At 40.9% G+C, this 17,220-nt stretch overlaps 1 protein-coding gene across 3 annotated transcripts; it reads left to right on the top strand.

The window, feature by feature from the left end:
• The first annotated feature begins 546 nt into the window (after nt 1-546).
• Nucleotides 547-15,321, top strand: RPP30 (ribonuclease P/MRP subunit p30). Of its 3 annotated transcripts, none has more exons than XM_071748733.1 (11): nt 547-645; nt 1,673-1,728; nt 2,029-2,085; nt 2,799-2,873; nt 3,414-3,485; nt 5,931-6,020; nt 8,114-8,230; nt 11,780-11,809; nt 12,246-12,283; nt 13,342-13,421; nt 14,860-15,321. In XM_071748733.1, the coding sequence occupies exons 1-11, from the start codon at nt 564-566 to the stop codon at nt 14,967-14,969; spliced, it is 807 nt and encodes a 268-aa protein (XP_071604834.1). In that variant the 5' UTR covers nt 547-563; the 3' UTR covers nt 14,970-15,321. The 3 variants fall into 3 exon arrangements, with proteins under 3 accessions (XP_071604834.1, XP_071604836.1, XP_071604835.1); XM_071748735.1 differs by lacking the exon at nt 14,860-15,321 and adding an exon at nt 14,609-14,853; XM_071748734.1 differs by lacking the exon at nt 2,029-2,085.
• The last annotated feature ends 1,899 nt before the right edge of the window (nt 15,322-17,220 follow it).

Genomic DNA, 17,220 nt, shown 5'->3' with positions numbered 1-17,220 from the left:
GAGGCCCCTGGATCCAGCCTCACAGCTGAGTGGGAATTGCAGACCTGCTGTCTTCAGCAGCTGCTTGAAGTCCCCAGGAAAAAAATTCCTCGTGGTAATTACCAGGAGTATTTTACATATTCTGTGCCATTTATCAATGGTAGAATGGTATTCGTGCTTTTTGTACCTCTGCTACACAGTGAATCTTTTTTGGTTACTGGTCTGTCATAATTCACAGGTCCTTTTTCATGTAAGGTGTATCTCTTAACATGGCAGCTTGGAGCTCTATTTCACTTTATTTTTCTAGTTAACAGAGGAAAGAGAAAACCTTTTAGTAACTAGAATGGTTTCCTGTGTTTTTTTATTACCAGTGTTCGGATGGAGTTCAACAAGTTTTAACAGGCAATAAATACTTCATCCGAGCAAGGCTACTACTCCACCTGGTGGGTACAAGACAGGGCTATGAGGAGAGCTCTGTGCTCTCCTCGAGGTGACTACAAGCCCCAGGCTGCCGCGGGTCTCGGGGGGCGGTACCGGGTGCCCGGCTGCGTCCCGCCCCACCCCACCCCAGCGCTGCGCACAGCATGGCCGCCTTCGCTGACTTGAACTTCCCTCAGGGGCTGGACAAGAAGTCCCTGCAGAGCCTGCTGGAGGCCGCAGCACATTGTGAGCACGGCGGGACGGGGGCGGTCTGCGGGGCCGGCGCGGGGCTCGGGTCGGCGACGGGGCCGGGGTTTGGGCTGCGGTGCGGAGCGGGTGGGCCTGAGCCGGGGAGGGAGTGCTGGGTCCGAACGGGAGGGTGGCAGGAGGCGAGCGGCAGCTCCACCGGGTGTGAGTCAGTTCCAGGGTGAGTGCCCTCCTTGTCGGCCGAACCTCTCCTGGCGGGTCGCGGTCCCCTCGCTCCGCTCTCGCTGTCCAGTGCTGCATCTGCTCGTGAAGTGACCAGAACTGAGGTCTTGGCAGTGCTGAGTTGCAAGGAGAGCTCAAGTTGTACCTTGAAGGCTCTGTCTCTGTCTTGTTACCTTAATGTAACAGTTGTGGGTTTTTTCACAACATAGTCGCATTTTTCCACCTGCAGTTTCTTGTGGCCTAAATTTATTCTCCCCCCAGACCTCGTGTGGAGGCGGGTGCTGTCTGTCTAGTGTCTGGGGGGTGATTTCACTTTAGCAAACGTCCCATCTTCCTCCGATCCCCCCCAGACGAGACCTTTTAATCAGTTTTTCCAGCATCATTTTGCGTGCTTCACTTGCCTTCTCCTGAAGCTATCCAGCTCTTGATTTTCTGAAGTTTTAACTCTTCTGAATGTACTCAACCTAAACTGAAGTCGTCCTTAAGTACATCCTTTATGTACTTAACCTAAAGAGAGTCGTCAACAGGACCAAACTAGGGCAGATCTTTGGGACACCAACCTGAAGTATTCATCTTCATAAAGCTCTGACATCGAGGAAGTTTTGTCAGAGCTGGAGTATATTAAAAGGATTTTAGATGGGTTTAGATGGGTTTTTAGATGGGTTTTATTTTAGGCACTTTTTGGGTGAATTGATCTTCAGGAATAAAAAAAAGTGAAAGGCGAATATGCATTTGATCATTTCTTTTGAGACATTTAAGTGATGAGTATTTAAGCAGATTTTAGTTTGAATTTATTTCCGTTAGTAGTTATGTTAGACAAAACATTATGTGTTTACGTTTTCAGTGGGATATTCAGCAGTTGCTCTTAATCATGTCATCGATTTTAAAGAGAAGAAACAGGTAACTTTTCTTGGTGTTATTTGTTTTTTAATGTTCTTGTAAACATACATGCCTTATTGCATGTTCCTAAAAAGCTCTATCTGCAGAATGCACAATGTACAAATGTGTGCATTTGTGACAGAATTCCCATTTTATAGTTCAGTTTAATTACCCTGGAGTTAACTTTGTTTATTGTGTATTGTCTCTAGGAAAGAGTTTTGTTAGCATGGCAAATTCCTTTTTTAGAAAGAACACATCTTTGTTTGTGTTGTAAATTTATCTCGCAACATTTTGAGTAATTTTAGTTTGTTCTGTTTTAAGGAAATCGTGAAGCCAGTATCTCCTTCAGAGTTGTTTCCGTCTCTGCCTATTGTACAAGTATGTCTAGTTACATTCTATCTATGTATTATTATTATCATGAGTTATGATCTTTACCTTGGTGTGTTTGTATATGTGATTTTGTGTATTAAGTGTGCATCAAAAAAAGATAAATTTGTCTCTTGCTTGACTGTTAAAACATCCAGCATTGGAAGAATAATACGCTTGATTTGGAGTAGATGCTATTAATTAGTTTTAAAATTATTAAAGAAATTGCTTTTTGTGAATTGTGAATCTTCTTGTAGTTGATTAATTACCGTATAATTCTTGTAGATTGGGGTTTGGAAATAACATCCCGGTTTTGATGGAGCAAGATTTGGATATAATGAAGCAAGCCTGTATTTCAAATGCAGGTTTTTCAAATACAGGCAACAGCTTTTTTTGCAGTTGTTGCCTGTCTGGGTAACCATATCAGTATTAAAACATATTAATTTTTATGCATTATCCTCCCTCCCTTTTCTTCCTGCCTTTTTGCCTCTTGCCTTGCCTTTTCCTTTCCTTTCTTATATATATATATATATAATATATATATGACATATATATTATGTCAAGCAGATCAAAATAAAATAGGGAATTGTTACTACAGCTTTTAGAAAATTAGGATAGACAAGAATATGAACAGGCCACCATTTTGTTAGAGGACAAGAGGAAAGTCATGACAGATGTTTGCTCTGGAACTTTTAAAGTCTTTTTTATTATTTCTTTTTCTGTAGGGGACATCTAAAAGAATTAAAGTTTTAACTCGGCTAACACTTGTTGTTTCTGATCCTTCCCATTGTAATCTCCTGGTAAGTATATTAAGTATATATTCATTTTCTAGTTTTTATTTCCTTTTCTCAGTGAATTAATGAAACTTTGGAAGTTGTATTAGGAGAACTTGCTGGATTTCATAGGATTATTAGCAATGATTTCTCAGATCATATTTTTAGCAAATAATGTGATAGTGAAGAGATGCAGACTTACAAGACTGGATATGGCTTCTCTTGGTCATTTGTCACTATAGGACAACAGTTCTGTTCCTTGGTTCTTGTCTTTGATTACTGGACTTCCATGTGTAAACTACAAAACCATGAGCCACCTCTGACTGTTTTTTAGTGCTACAGGATTAAAGCAAAAGGTGTGAGTGCCTTACTAGGTGGATACAGCAAGCATCAGAATGGAAACAAAAAACTTCACAGTAGACCTCTCAGCAGAAATCTACTATGTAATTGAATGATTATTGGCTTTCTTTTAGAAAGTTTTTGTTCTCTTTATTTTGGTCATAATCATTGCGCATAGCTTTGGCATCTGCCAAAATTCAAGGTGGTAATTGTTTCCTCCTTTTGTAGAGATCAACATCTGCAAATACAAGGTTATATGACATCATAGCAGTATTTCCAAAGACTGAGAAACTGTTCCACGTAAGTACAATCATTTGATTGGCACATTCCTCTGCCTCTTACAATTCATGGATGTTTCACAGCTGAGTATAAAGCCTTGCAGGGTGGGTCGAGCACCACAAATTGACTTTCTGTTTAAAAACTGGCTGTTGGTAACTCAACATTACCAAAAGTGAATCATCTTTCTCACCAATAATTTCTTACTTGGATTATTATTCACTGAACAGAATTTTTCATATTGTTGTAGAAGAAATATGTGACCATTGGAGATATGCTCTAATTTTAGCATGGCTCAAACCAGTCTGTGCCCTCTTCTCACAAGCCAGAGAAGCTTTTCTGTAGCTGGTTGTAGCCGTGATACGTACTGAAACGTGTTTGAACTCTCCAAGTAATTTATATCCTCAGGGACATGAGGAAACCATGTTTGCCTAGATAATTGTAGAACATGGTCCTTGTTTAAGTTTCTCAAGTATCTAAAATAGTTTCTTGTATTAGTCTGAAGGTGTAGTGCAAAGCCAAATTTCAGTGTTTATTCCTAAAACATTTTCCAAAGGTCATGTTTCACACTGCAAGTGGCAAATTGATGTATTTCCGGCTGTCTGGAGTTTGCCAGCAGATGGGGCTCTTGGCTGCTGTGCAGCTGGGCAAACGCCTGGTTTTGCACTTCAGAACCTTTCGGCTGGTGGGGTAACCTTAACTTGCCCGCATGTGTGACTTGTCCAGAAGCAAAAGCAAGGCTGAGCACTGGAGTGTTTGGAGAAATCTACTGTGTTTTTGTGTTTTAGAAATCTACTGAGAATTGGAGTGTTTGGAGAAATACTTCCTATGCATTGCAGGAATTCCTCATGGGGATATATGGCTTTTAAATTTGTTTTGCCTTGATGGTGTTTTCTGACACGTTCTAGTCACTGGAATCCTGTAGATATCCTGGCATTTGGGTCACTCCCTTTCCCACTGTGCTCAATTTCCAAAACAGAAAAGAGTTTTCTAGTGACTCTGGAGATGCCCAGGAAGACTCATTTTCTCATTATGCAGGGCAGCTTGCATGTTTCTATGTGTATTCTTGCTTTTCTTTGTTTTCAGCTTTCTTTCTTCCTGAATTTTCTGTAGCCTCACTGACATTATTTCTGGGACATGATTCAGAGCTCTTTGCTCTGTGCATGTTCCCCATAAATCACCTTGGTCTAGATGGTAGTTTGTACTTCTCATAAGAAAAGGATTGAAACTGACTGTAGCAGGGCTGAACATAACACATCCAAGTCTAATTTGATGCAATAGATTCCAACCATGTCTGGCATAAGAGAGTTGTCTGGCATAACAAGTAGAGCACAAAGATAAAGTTTAGTCTGGAAGGTCTAGTGGAGACATTTTACCTTCAAAAATCTGTAGTTTCCTGGATCTTTGAATTGCCTGCATGCCTCTTGTCTAGGAGGAAGTGCTATCAACCATTGAGAAACATTCCTAAAGCTGGGCCTCTGCTCTCATCTCCATCCAATTTTTATGTGAATGAACTGGTAGAAGACGTAGTTTGCAAAGCAATAACCTGCCCCATGTTAGAGCCCGGTGTGCCTGCAGCCCAGCTCTTGGCCTCCCTGCAGTCCCCACCATTTTTGTGCCATGGCAACAAGGAATGAAGGTTGGCACCTGGCCCACGTGTATTTGGAGCAGATAGTTCTCCTATGCATTGAAAGTTCATTTTCAACATCTTCATTTTATCTTCTTTGTTACACTGCTGCTTTCAGACATTGATCTGTCCTTGTGATCTTTACAGTCTAGGCATATATGGTTCCTACATGTGTTGTGTGTGTGAGGTTATGTGTAAATGAAGGTTTATGTGCACTTAATGTTCTCTGTCTGCCAGCTCAGAAATTCCCCACTTTTCTTTCATTCCTTCCAGCTTTTAATACAGGCTGTAAATTGTAGTGTGAGCTCAAAGCTAAGCTTTTTAAATTGTGACCTCCAGTGCCATCTTGAGAGTTTATTCTAGAGATGTGACTTTCAGGAAGGGCTGAAGATTTCCCAGCCAGGAAAGTGAGGCCCTATGGGTCAGCTTCCAGTACGGGGTATGGCACACCACCAGTCACTGTTGAACATTCTGCTTCTGTTTCAGTCGTTTAGTTGCTTCCGGTAAATCTACTTAATCTGTAAAACAACAGTCACATGTCTTTTGTTGGATAAGAGCAAAGCAGTAAGTCTTGCCTTAGGGTTGGTAAATTTTTTTTATTGGAAAAGTAGTTATGTGAGGCAGGGCTTGGGTTTTAAGCCCAAAATGCTCAAACTGTGCACCTGTAGGCCTGCTGATTTATTGGTATGTCAGCAAGGCACAGTACCTCTTCATTTTAAAATTGAATTCACCCTGGAGGGACATTTCTTCCAGTAAGAAAAAAAGAGAGTATCAGTTCACCTGAAGTTGGTTACCCTTTTTTTTTGCTTATCTAATAATCTGTTCCTGTTCCTTTTTTGCAGATTACTTGCACAACTCTAGATGTGGATCTTGTATGCATAAATGTAACAGAAAAGCTGCCATTCTACTTCCGAAGGCCCCCCGTGAATATGGTACATTTACATTTAAATTGTTTTCTTGCTCTTAAATGCTGTATTTAATAGCAGTCTGAGTTGAATTCCCTTCAATTTCCCTCCCACCATTCCCATCCAAGTGGTTCTTTTATTTTCTTCTGTAATGTATAGTGTTGTTTCACATGTCCTTCACTTCAAGGCTTCCACTGCAGCATTTACTACACAGTGATGTATGTTGTATCGTTTTCTCCCTCCTGTCCCCCACTTAAGAAGGCACAAGTGGTGTTCTCAAGGAATGAAAGCAGAGCCTAAAGGACACTGCTGTGCAAAGCAATGAGATTTAGAGTGATTGCTGACTAAGCTGCCTCCCAAACCAGAAGTGGTACAGCTGTGTCAGAGTAGATATACAGCCCTATGATTTAAAAGACAGGAGAATGTCATGACTTAATATGGGAGAAGGATGTCGTACACCTAATTGCAGGACAACTGTATCAAATCCATACTTAGCCAAAGGAATGTCTCGGCAAATGAACCAAGTGTGGTATAGCTAAATATCTGCTTTGGGATACAAAGTGGCTATGAGTCAGCTGTTTGTGGAACAGATATTTTGTTAATACAGTTCTGCCTACAGTTGGTGGTTTGACAGAAAGCTTAATCCAAACGTGCTCTTAGGTATAACTAGTTTTTCCCTCTGAGTATGTGTCAAGGTTCATTCCACGTTAGTGCTTTTTTGCCAGTGTAGTACTTAGTGCTTAAAAATTTAAATTTGGAATTGGCTAGAAATCCTTTTTTGTCTTCTACATAAAGTTTGACCTAGAATAACAATCCTGAAACAGAGCAAAAGTAATACTCAGGAATTTACTACAGATTGGGAATTTCAACATTCCATTTGATACAGCAACTTTTTTTTTTTTCAAAATGAACTCTTCTTTGAAGAGCTGAAGCCCTAGCTGCCTAAAACTCCAGCATCTGACCCAGGTGAGGAGCTGGGTGGCTCTTGTAGCCCTGTGTTTGGAGATCTTTTCCTTACAAGCTTCTCATCTTCCACACTGCTGGTTTTAAGGCAGTCTGTCTGCCAGACTGGTTTTATGTGTCCTTAGGCAGTCGGTTTTGGTTCTCAGTTTTTTGGCAGGCAGCTGAAGTGGTGGGGATGATGTTAAAAATCTGCTTGCCTGGAAATTGGTCTATTGCCATCACTGGTTGTGATCTTGATTAATTCAGACTTCTCTTCTTGTTTGCAGATGTTGGACCGGCTCTGTGTAAAACATTTGACATGTACATAACTTCTGTTGTGTTCACATTCAGGGGTCATGCATGGATAGTAGCTGGATTAATTCCATCTATATTCAGTTACTGGACTCTCTTACAGTAGCATTTCTAAAATGTAGGATGTTTCAAATGTATATTTTTAAAGAGTATAAAGCATAGAATAACATTTCAGACAAATGTAGTGTAGGCAAGGGAACAAGGAACTCCTAGCTTTGGATTTTATCTGTATTTTTGACTCACTGTGTCCAATAGCATGTTGCTTGGGCTTTCTCTGTGTGTTTGCAAAAACATGAATTCTCATTTGATAAGGTATGTTGATGGATGGCAAGGGATTTTAAAGCACCTGAAAATATATTCAGTACTACTATTTGGAACCTCTCACGTGACTCACTGTTATTTAACTGTCACAAATACCAGAGTATGCTCTGAGACAGGAGAGGAGAGTCCTTGTTGCTGCTTTTATGCAAGGGCAAATTCATCTGCATGGGTACTGTACTGCAGTGCTCTTTCTTACATTAGGCTGTGGGGTCAAAATTTCAAGACTTGTTTCTGACCAGCACTTACCTGTCTCCTAAGCTCTATCATAGTGGAAAGCCAATTGCAACTAAGAAGTTGCTGATAGTTTTTTTTTTTGTTTTGTTAACCTAATCTTTCTGTCATACCAAGATTCAAGTACACATCTGGTGTACAGTGAAGCCTCCTCCCCTCTGTTATGCAGTTTTCGGGCTGGAACAATTCCACCTTGTTTTTTTTCAAATGAAACACAGTTAAACTGAGAATAAGCTGCATCAATAATAGACAGCAGTTGTTAGATTGTTATGCTTTTCTCCTTTTGATTTTTGGTCACTGTCTTTCATGTGAAGGCAATAGATCGAGGCATTTACTTTGAACTGCTTTACACGCCTGCCATCAAAGACTCCACCATGAGAAGATACACAATTTCAAATGCAATCAGCCTGATGCAGATCTGCAAAGGAAAGGTAAGCTCTCAAAGTGAAAGCAAGCTAATTAATTCTGTTCAAATTCTCTGGAGTTGCACAGACTGAGCCATTTTAAATGAGTTTGATGCTGAGGTTTCTGAAGCTGAGACTGAATCATTGCCGACTAATGTAAAGGCACAGTTATTCTAGCTCCAGATACTTCCAGCCATGCACCACTGCATGCTTCCTTCTTAAGCTGTCAGACTGTTAGATTCTTTTTTTAAAATGACCTGTCTGCAATTATTGTATGCAATACCCCAAATCAAAGAAAAATAAACAAACAGTAAAAATTAAAAAAATTTAAAATACCAGAAATCTAATGTTTGCGCTAGAACTGAAATCCATGCATACTCATAAGTTCACCTATTTTATATTCCTGATTGACCAAAAACTTTTTTTGATCATATATCTCAAATATGGGAGAGTGTAGAAATTTGTAATAAAAAGCAGAAATCTTGTGTTTTAAGTAGTTAGTAAATTCCCAGTGTATAAAAGGACACGCAACAGCTAGATGGCTCTAAGCCAGGGATTTGCTGCAGTCAAATAAACTGCATTCTTCCCTGCTACTGAAACCCAAGGAAGAAGTAACACAGCTGAGATGCCTGTAGTCCATTGCTTTCATACTTTACCTCTTCCCAGGCTACCAGGCTAAGCTGCCTGTCATGCTGGGTTCATTCAGGCCATAGTTTTGTTTGTTTGTTTTTTAACAGGAAAGTGTATCATAACACATATCCAAATTAAAAGAGATTTTGGCTCCCACCACCTTTATTGGAAACAGCCTTTACTGCACTTAACTAGTCCAGAGAAACAGAAACAGAAATTGGTATTACCTTGCAGATCTAGCCTGCAGTGGTATGTGCAGCTTGGAAGGCCAATTAAAGGCAGATCTATCATTACTTTAGTCCTTTTCAGGCACAGCAGCCTATTTTCTAGGACAGCAGAATGGGTCAAACAGATTGATTCCTTTGCTGCTACAGAAGAAAGCGATTGTTTGTATGGCCTTTCTTGAGAAACCCAGCTCTGGGAGCTCGTTGCACAAAATACTGACTTGGGAGAATATGTACAAGCACAGAAAACCCTTTTCCTTTGGGAGTACTTTTTGCTAGTGCTCCTCTTTCCTGTGTGCAGTTAAAGATGCACTTCTTGTGCAGTTGTTGATTTGGAGAGCACTGGCTGAGCTGGCATCACAAATGGCAAGTGAGACTTTTGAGCAGTCAGTCTGTATGCTGTGCCTGTTTTTCCTGCATCTGTCAGTCCAGTGCATCATCTGTGCCTGGAAGGTAAAACATCTGGAGCTGGGCACAAAAAGATGTTTTTAGACACTGGAAGAGCTGGGAGAGAGCTGTTAAGTTTTCTTTATTTTTTTGCCTCCATGGTTAGTACATGATGGGTCAGAAGAGATGGTTATTAGCAGTCACTGGCAGTTTGATGCAGAGGTCTTTTTAATGAGACATGGGATAGCCGGTCCATAGGCTGCTTGTGTTGGCACCTGGCGCACAGCTCTTGCCTTCTGTAACCTGTAGTTGCTGAACATGTAGCAGCTTTTGGATCCTTTTTTTCCTCTGTTTTGGTAGGACAGGGAAACCTAAAGAAATTCACTGGTGTCCTCAGAGCTGGTGTGAGCAGAGTCCTTAGAAATCGTTAAAGCATGCAAGGAACGAGCCTGCCTTGTCAGACAAAAGCGATGCATAGCCACGGTCCCTCACCTCCCTGTTTTTGTAACTGAGTGTGGGTACTGTGCCTGGAGCAGTGTACTAAATGACTGCTGTCTCCTTTACCTGTGGAGATAATGTTTTGCCATTTGAGTTCTTCCCTTGGATTTGCTTTCACCTCTCTCCTTGATTTGTTAGCATTGCTTTTCTTGTCTGCCCTTGTCTCCTTTTCCTGTCTTACCCAGTCTCTACATGGAAGCCAGTTGCCTTTAAACCTGGTGGAGTTTATCTCCACTGCACAGCAGTAAAACACAATCCTGTGCTGGTTCAAGAAGGCTTGCACCACTGCTCTGGGAGCTCCTCTGAGCCTGGGAGGCAGGCGCTGGTTCCTAGAGGTCAGAGCAGGAGATTCTAATTTTCCCAGTAAACTCTTGTAGTCAGTACCACTGAAGCTCAAAAGCAGCCTTGGGATCCATAGTGCAGTCATTTTAAAGGTGAACTACTCAGATGTCCCAGACTCCATCATGCTATGTACTGTTAAGTCACTTCGATATATGTGTTACTTCTGTTTCTGGCTTTCCTTATGCTAAGGCATTATCTGTCCTATCCTTTTCTTAGCACATCCCATCCTTTTCTTCTTAGCACACAAGGAAACATTGGCCACAATGTGAACATGCAGTCATTTTCATGTAGATAGCTATTGTACAGCTTGAGTTCCAGCTGTGCACAGAGCATTTTCTTCCAGTGTCTGCTCTGCTCTTTGTGCTGGGGAGGTGACAGGACAAGCAAAGTATTGCAGGGAAGGGATCAAAAACCCCACCTTGTAGCCAGAGGTGGTGTCATGTGTTGGTGGTACTGATGTCAGAAAGGAAAAGTCTTTCACTGCTTTAGTACAATTCTCATTACCACCCACTTAAGCAGGAATTCCCAAAGCCTTTTATTTAGTATAATAAAAGGTGAAAGGAATTTTTTGCTGCTGCAGTTTCCAGTTGTGGAAAACAGTTGCCCTTTGGGTGTGCATATTTGGAGGTTTAACATAAGAGCCCTGACAGAGACCTGTGCTGTTTGCCAGGCCCCGTGTACTCATCATGTACCTGTTCTGGAGAAACTTTGAGAGAGAAGGGAGAAGGATGCTTCTTTACCTGGTGATTTTCATGGGGCTGCCAGTGTTGAGTTGAGGGAGTTTATGGCATGAGCTGGCAGCCACTGTCTAGCTGCAGGCAGGTTTCCTTAACCAGTGGGACTTTAAGGCCAACATTGATGCTGAAGTTAGGATTGAGTTGTACTGCAGCCAGAGAGTAGACTGGAAATTTTGGAGCACAAAGCTGTCTCAAGGTGCTATCTGTAATCTGGGTCTGCAGGATCCTGGACTTTTAAGTCCATTTCTGTTGCAGCTCAGGTAGAGTTGTCATTTGTGTGGGGCCTCATTTGCCTAGTGTAAATAAAGGGGGCACTTCTTAACACAGCATGTCTAACTGCATTTCTTACTTACCTTTGAGGTCCTTATAAAATCTGCAATCTGAGACAAAGAATGATAAGTGATTGCTTAATGCCTCACTGTGGCATTCATACTGCATAGCCTATTCCTCTAAAAGATGTGGTGCATCAGACTTTCATCTGTCTGTGAGAGGTCTGTAGCTGCAAGAGATGGCTTGTTCCTGTGCCTCTGTCCCTGTAGGAGACAGGGAGATAAACTGGGTATATTCATGTGCACAAATCAGATCCAGACCCAGACAGAGTTCACTTCAGCTGAGAGCATCAGATACTTCAATGGTTAATTGGGCTCTGAGCCTGAACTTGGCTCATGCTCATGAAGTCTTTGCTGTTTACTGATTTTTTTTTTTTTTTTTAAATTTCCTGCTGCTAACAGATGAATGTTTCTCCTCTTGTTTTCCAGAACATTGTTATATCTAGTGCAGCTGAAAGGGTAAGTCCCAGATTTTTGAAGTCAGAACAGTTTGAGGAGTTATTTATCTGTGGCTGAAGTACAACTTACAATTATATATTAAGCATATAAAAATGTAATTTTTAATATGAGTGCTATCTTGTGCATTTTTTTAATCAATCTCTTTTGCCAGAGAATTGTACTGTACAGTTTGGATTTTTTTTATTTTTATTTGGTTCCGTGGGGTTGTTGGGTTTTGGGGTTTTTTTGGCACTGTGTTATTTCCATGACAGCTTCCCCCTAGATGGGGACTCTGTTTTCCAAAATAATAGTATTTGCTTGTTTTCCTAGGGTATCTTCAGCAGCTTGCTATTATGTAACATTTAACCTGGGTTTCTGATAGCCCTGGCCTGTGTGACCTTGCTCTGACAGCCCACAAGAGCCACAGGTGTATCCAACTTTCTTTATTTTGTTTTAGCCTCTAGAACTACGAGGTCCCTACGACGTGACTAATCTGTATCCTTTTTCTAAGTCAAATACCAAAGTTATTAGTGAAATAGAAAATTTCAAACTGGTTTTGAAATACTGCTCTCCTTTATACTGCTTGAACACTAATGCTTATGGGTGAACAATTCAACACATCAGAACTCTAAATGGGTGTGGAAGAAGCAACAGCTCTTGGTCATGGGACGACACAAGCAGTCACTGCAAATAGTAATGTCTGTGTTCAGCTACAGGTGTGTTTTGTTGTGATGTGCATTGATCTTGTGTGCGTGTAAGTGTGCAGTATTAACACTGAAAACCAAACCAGAAATTATTGCTTATGCTTACCAAGGTGCTACATTTTGGGAAGAAGAAGCTATAAAATCATATTTATATTAAGAAAAAAGTGTTCTTATCTGAGTTCCTATTACTTTTGTTCTGAATTTTCTAGTCCTTAGTTACATAGGTGTTGTTACATAAGTGGTTCTGTTCTAGAAACCAAGGAAAGTGTCTTTCCTCCCCTTTTAGGAATCCAGATGCATTTTTACTACTCCTCCTTCCTTTCCCCCAAGCATATATCTGTATGGTCCCTTGAAGGGAGGAGAATGCTCCAAGTCGGGAGAACCACATGGGAGGCCTGGAAGGATTTTATGTGCATTTCCTTCCCTCTTAAAAAAGTGAAGTGAGGCTTAACCCAAATTAACATACCTAATCTGGTGTCATCTCTACTCAAGGTGGCAGGGAACTTTTCAGCATAATGCTTTTGTGTCAGACAGGTGATCGTTGTTTTTCTTAATTATGCATATAAAAATGCTACTGTGTTGACAGACTTTTATTTTCAAAAGTACAGCTTGTCTGAAGAAAAAATAATGTTGCCAGGAGCTTTCTAAGAGGACTGCTAGGGAACTGCAGCCAGGAGAAATGGGTGCTTCAGCTCCCTGCCTCTGGATAACCTTATGCAAAATGTCACTTTGAGTTACAGCTTTGCTAATTCCCAGTTATTAGCAGAGTAAGCAAATGTATCATGCAGACAGACTTCCCTGTTCTGTTTGTTCATTTCTCTGCATTTTGATCCTGAGCAAAGGTGGCAGAGGTTTGCTGTTTGGACTGTCAGAATGTGAAGCCAAGGCAGCTGTGTCTACCAACTGCAGAGCTGTCATGCTCCATGGAGGTAAGTCAAAAGCACATGCAAACTCATTTAAGTAACATTTGTATTTATTAAACTAAATTCTTCTTAATGCATATTTCCAAAGTCTGAGACCTTATATAGAGCAATTCAGCTCCAAGTTTTAGATCCCATGTGTAATGCCTGTAGAGGAGCTCTTGCAGCAAGGGTGTCCTATTATCCCCTGTTGACATGTTAGCAAACCAGTGACTGAATAAATGGTGCTGTCTGTGCTGGTACTTACTTAACCACATTGGAGTCAAATTGAATTTGTGTTCCAGCAATCAATTTAGACCCTTACTTCCCACTGCAGCACTGATTTCTCCATCTCTACATTTTTTACATGCTTATTTTTTCTTAGTGTATCTTGAGTTTGTTGCTGTTTGTTCTGATGACAGGTTAACTTTGACTTGAGTAGTCACATCTAGCTCTTAATATCTGCCACTGCTAAGGTTGGTTGTGTAGGCATGATTTATAGTCACCTTTCCAAAAATGATTTGGTTTAGGTTTCAAATGCAGAGTAGGATTTGGTTTGTATTTCTTCTTGAACCTGCTGTAATTCACAGCAGGTAGCTTTCATTTCTTGGAGAGGTCATTTCTGTGAACAGGGTCCTCTACCATTCTGCTACTCTTCTACGTAGAGACAGTATATTGTAAGAATTTTTGTCAGGTTTATGTGAAATTTCTCAAGACCAGAATCTGAAATTAAACAGCAGATGTCATTTCCCTGTCCCTTAAGGAATACTGCGCCAAAATAAGTTGATACATTTTAGCAAGGTTCTTGCAGACCCTCTGTCCTAGCAGTATTTGTGAAGAATTTCTTCTCCCTCAAATTTTGCTGAGAAGACTCTGACCAGTAGTTCTGAAAATGGATTGGGCTCACTAGGTCATTTGGCAAACATATGAGGAGGCTGATAAGAGCACACAGTAGTGTTTTATGGTGATGCAGAGGGTTCTGTAAATAAAATACTCTTGAGTATCAGAGAGTCACTTACTTGGTATGTATAGGGGAGCCTTTGCCAGTATAGATGTACCACCATAGTCTGTTTAAGAATCCTGGGGTATGTGTTTTTTAAGAACGGTCTGTTTTGCTCAAAATACATATATGATTTTCGACAATACTTCAAGAATGTGTCCTTCTGTGACTATTGTACTGATTAAGCCTGATTTCTTGTGGCTTTGTGTATCTGCAGTCCCTGCAGACTTCAGTTTTCTCTTATGTTTGCTGTAATTCACCACCATACTCTTCAGGTTTCCCACTCCATAAGGCAGCCTGTCCCCAGCTCCTGCCCAGGCAAGTTGCTTACCTGCTGTGTGTGCTGAATGGCTGGCTGCTAAACATGTTGAACTGGGCTTTGGGGCATGGACACCTGCAATGAGTATGTATTAAATTCATTAGTGTCATTTTATCTGAGGTCGTACAGCTTCTGCTTATATATTCCAGAAACTCGGAAGAGTGCCTGTGGGGTAGTGTACACTGTGAAGAAGCCTCGCAAGGTTGAGGAGGATGAAACAACATTGCCAGCCTGCAAAAAAGCTAAGACTCAAGCTTGAGGACTGAACCATTTGTCATCAGGAACCTCCATCCCATCTTTACCAAGTGTTGAGTCTTTCTTCACCCTACAGCCAGCTCCATTCCTCCCTCACTGCTTTATTTAGTCTGGAGGATTATTCTTCTGGTGTTAAAGTGAGGAAGGTTGTGGCAATTAGACTTCTCTATGGTAGTTCACCCCATCTGAAGGGTAATGCTAGGCTCCTGAACAGCCTCAGGAGATTGTCTCTTTACCTTGTCTTAGGTCTTCTGGAATTATTTCAAACTCGACACTATATTTATGGAATACAGAACATATGGAATTTTTCAGTTGTACAAGTACATGCCTTTTTTATTAAAAGTGCTTCTAAGTAGCATGCCTCTGAAGTATAGCTTTTATGGTTTCTCAGGTTTTAGACTCGTCAGCTCGTCTCTGTACTAAACCTAATAACCAAAAGCCAGTAGATGTAGTATGTCTCCAGTGGCCTGTGAAGAATAGTGGTGCAGTAAAAACACCCGGACCAAACAAAAAATCTGCTTCCCATTCTGTTTTGTGATCGGTGGCTATGAAGAAGATCCAAGCATCTGCTACTTGCTAGATACTTTGGATTTGTCTTACAGTTGGACTGATTGACCTAACCTACCTGACAGACATCTCAAAGGCCATCTCTCTCCTGCAGCTCTTAAAACCAAAGAGGAGCATGAGATAGTTACCACTATCCAGGAGGCCAAGGTTACACTGGATGTGTGCTCAGTGTGGTACATTGCAGTTGCAGCATAGCAGCTGTCTCACCTTGGCCTGAGCATCTCCACGTCACATTATTTTTACTGCATCATTTCTTTCTTTATGTCCTGGTCTGGCAGTGTTGCCTATGAGAGTGTTCATTTTGATGGCTGCTGCCTTTCTGTTTTCTTTCCTGTTAATGCCTCAGTAAACCTCATCTGGCTGCCAAAAAAGCAATCATAACATTTATAACTAGCAGGGCACTTTCAGAGCTCTTCCAAGTGTTGATTGAAATTTTTATTTTGATAAAACCAACACAAAAAGTATGTAAGCTACGGTACTCAAGATACTATTCAGCCACATTTACTGTGAATATTCCAGTTCTCTATTTGGATCTGACAACAAGTTGAGAACTGGAAGTTATACTGTGCATAATTTTGCAGAACTCTTGCAGTGGGTCATCTCTTAAGTTTTTAGTAACTGGACAGAGCAGAATGGATAAAGTAAACTAATAGTTCTGTGTAATGCTGGTGAAAGCCACAACAGCTTCTGTGTTATTCAACAAATAATGAAATAATTTTACTTTATATTAGTATTTTACTTGCTGACTTTGTGATTTCAGTCTGTTTTACTATAGGCACTGGGGTGAAATATATGAAGTAGTTGATCATTTATGGACTTACCTCCAAAATTATGTTCTAGCCAGTTATGCTTCCAGTCTTTGGGTAATTGTGCAGAAACAAGTAGTGAAGCTTGCAGAGGAGGGCAGAAAGCAGAGGGGTGCTCTAATTTTAATGGAGAAGAGTTTGCTCACAAGTAAAGCCTACAGCTGGTAAGGTAACACTCAAGTTATGGTGCTTGGGTGAAAAAAGTTTCATCTAAAGCATGAGTCTAGGATAGCTGGCTGCAAACAGAAAAAATGTTTCTACTTCTTGCAAATTCACTTTGTCTCTGAAACTGGCACTCAATTTGCAGCTATTGGTCACTGCCCACTTCTGACCTCACCTCATTGCCCAGGGCTTTGTTTTGTAAAGCCTGCTGGCTGGAAACCAACTGACTGGGCCATGCCTGGGAGGCCATGTTATGGGCATTAGAATTTCAAGTGAGTGCAGTGTGTAAAGTCCCCGTGCAGTCAGCTATTGACACCCCTGCTGGTGGTGCTGCTGAGGTTGTTCTGCATCTGATAAAGCAAAGGGAGAGGTTCTGGCCTTTCCTATCAGAACTTGGTGTCTTCCTTGGGTTGGACAACTGAAGTTATCTCATGTTCTATATTAAGTACTGACATGCTGAGAAACTGAGATTTTAAATCAAACTCAATAATAAACCTTGCGTTACTAGCTACTCAAGTACTGCCTTTCTGCTGTAGTATGTTTCCATTTAACAAAGTAATAAAAAGATGGTATTTATCTAACAGCAGCAAGGAGGTAGCTTAAGAGCTAATTCCTCTAGCCAGCTGAGGCATTTTCTTTGAGTTTTAAAGAATTTTACAGGGGCCAAGGAGTGAACTTCCTTTAAAGAGAGATAGAATTACCTTGTATATGTTTACCACT

The sequence above is a fragment of the Heliangelus exortis genome, chromosome 7, assembly GCF_036169615.1.
Source record: "Heliangelus exortis chromosome 7, bHelExo1.hap1, whole genome shotgun sequence".
In the NCBI taxonomy this organism is placed as follows: domain Eukaryota; kingdom Metazoa; phylum Chordata; class Aves; order Apodiformes; family Trochilidae; genus Heliangelus; species Heliangelus exortis.
This window is presented reverse-complemented; position numbering and strand designations above follow the sequence as displayed.

Excerpts from the sequence above, each read along its gene's own strand:
- RPP30 (XM_071748733.1), top strand. The coding sequence starts at position 564 with ATGGCCGCCTTCGCTGACTTGAACTTCCCTCAGGGGCTGGACAAGAAG. Across the intron at positions 3,486-5,930 it reads AGACTGAGAAACTGTTCCAC|ATTACTTGCACAACTCTAGA; the intron begins GTAAGTACAATC and ends CCTTTTTTGCAG. Across the intron at positions 11,810-12,245 it reads TATCTAGTGCAGCTGAAAGG|CCTCTAGAACTACGAGGTCC; the intron begins GTAAGTCCCAGA and ends ATTTTGTTTTAG.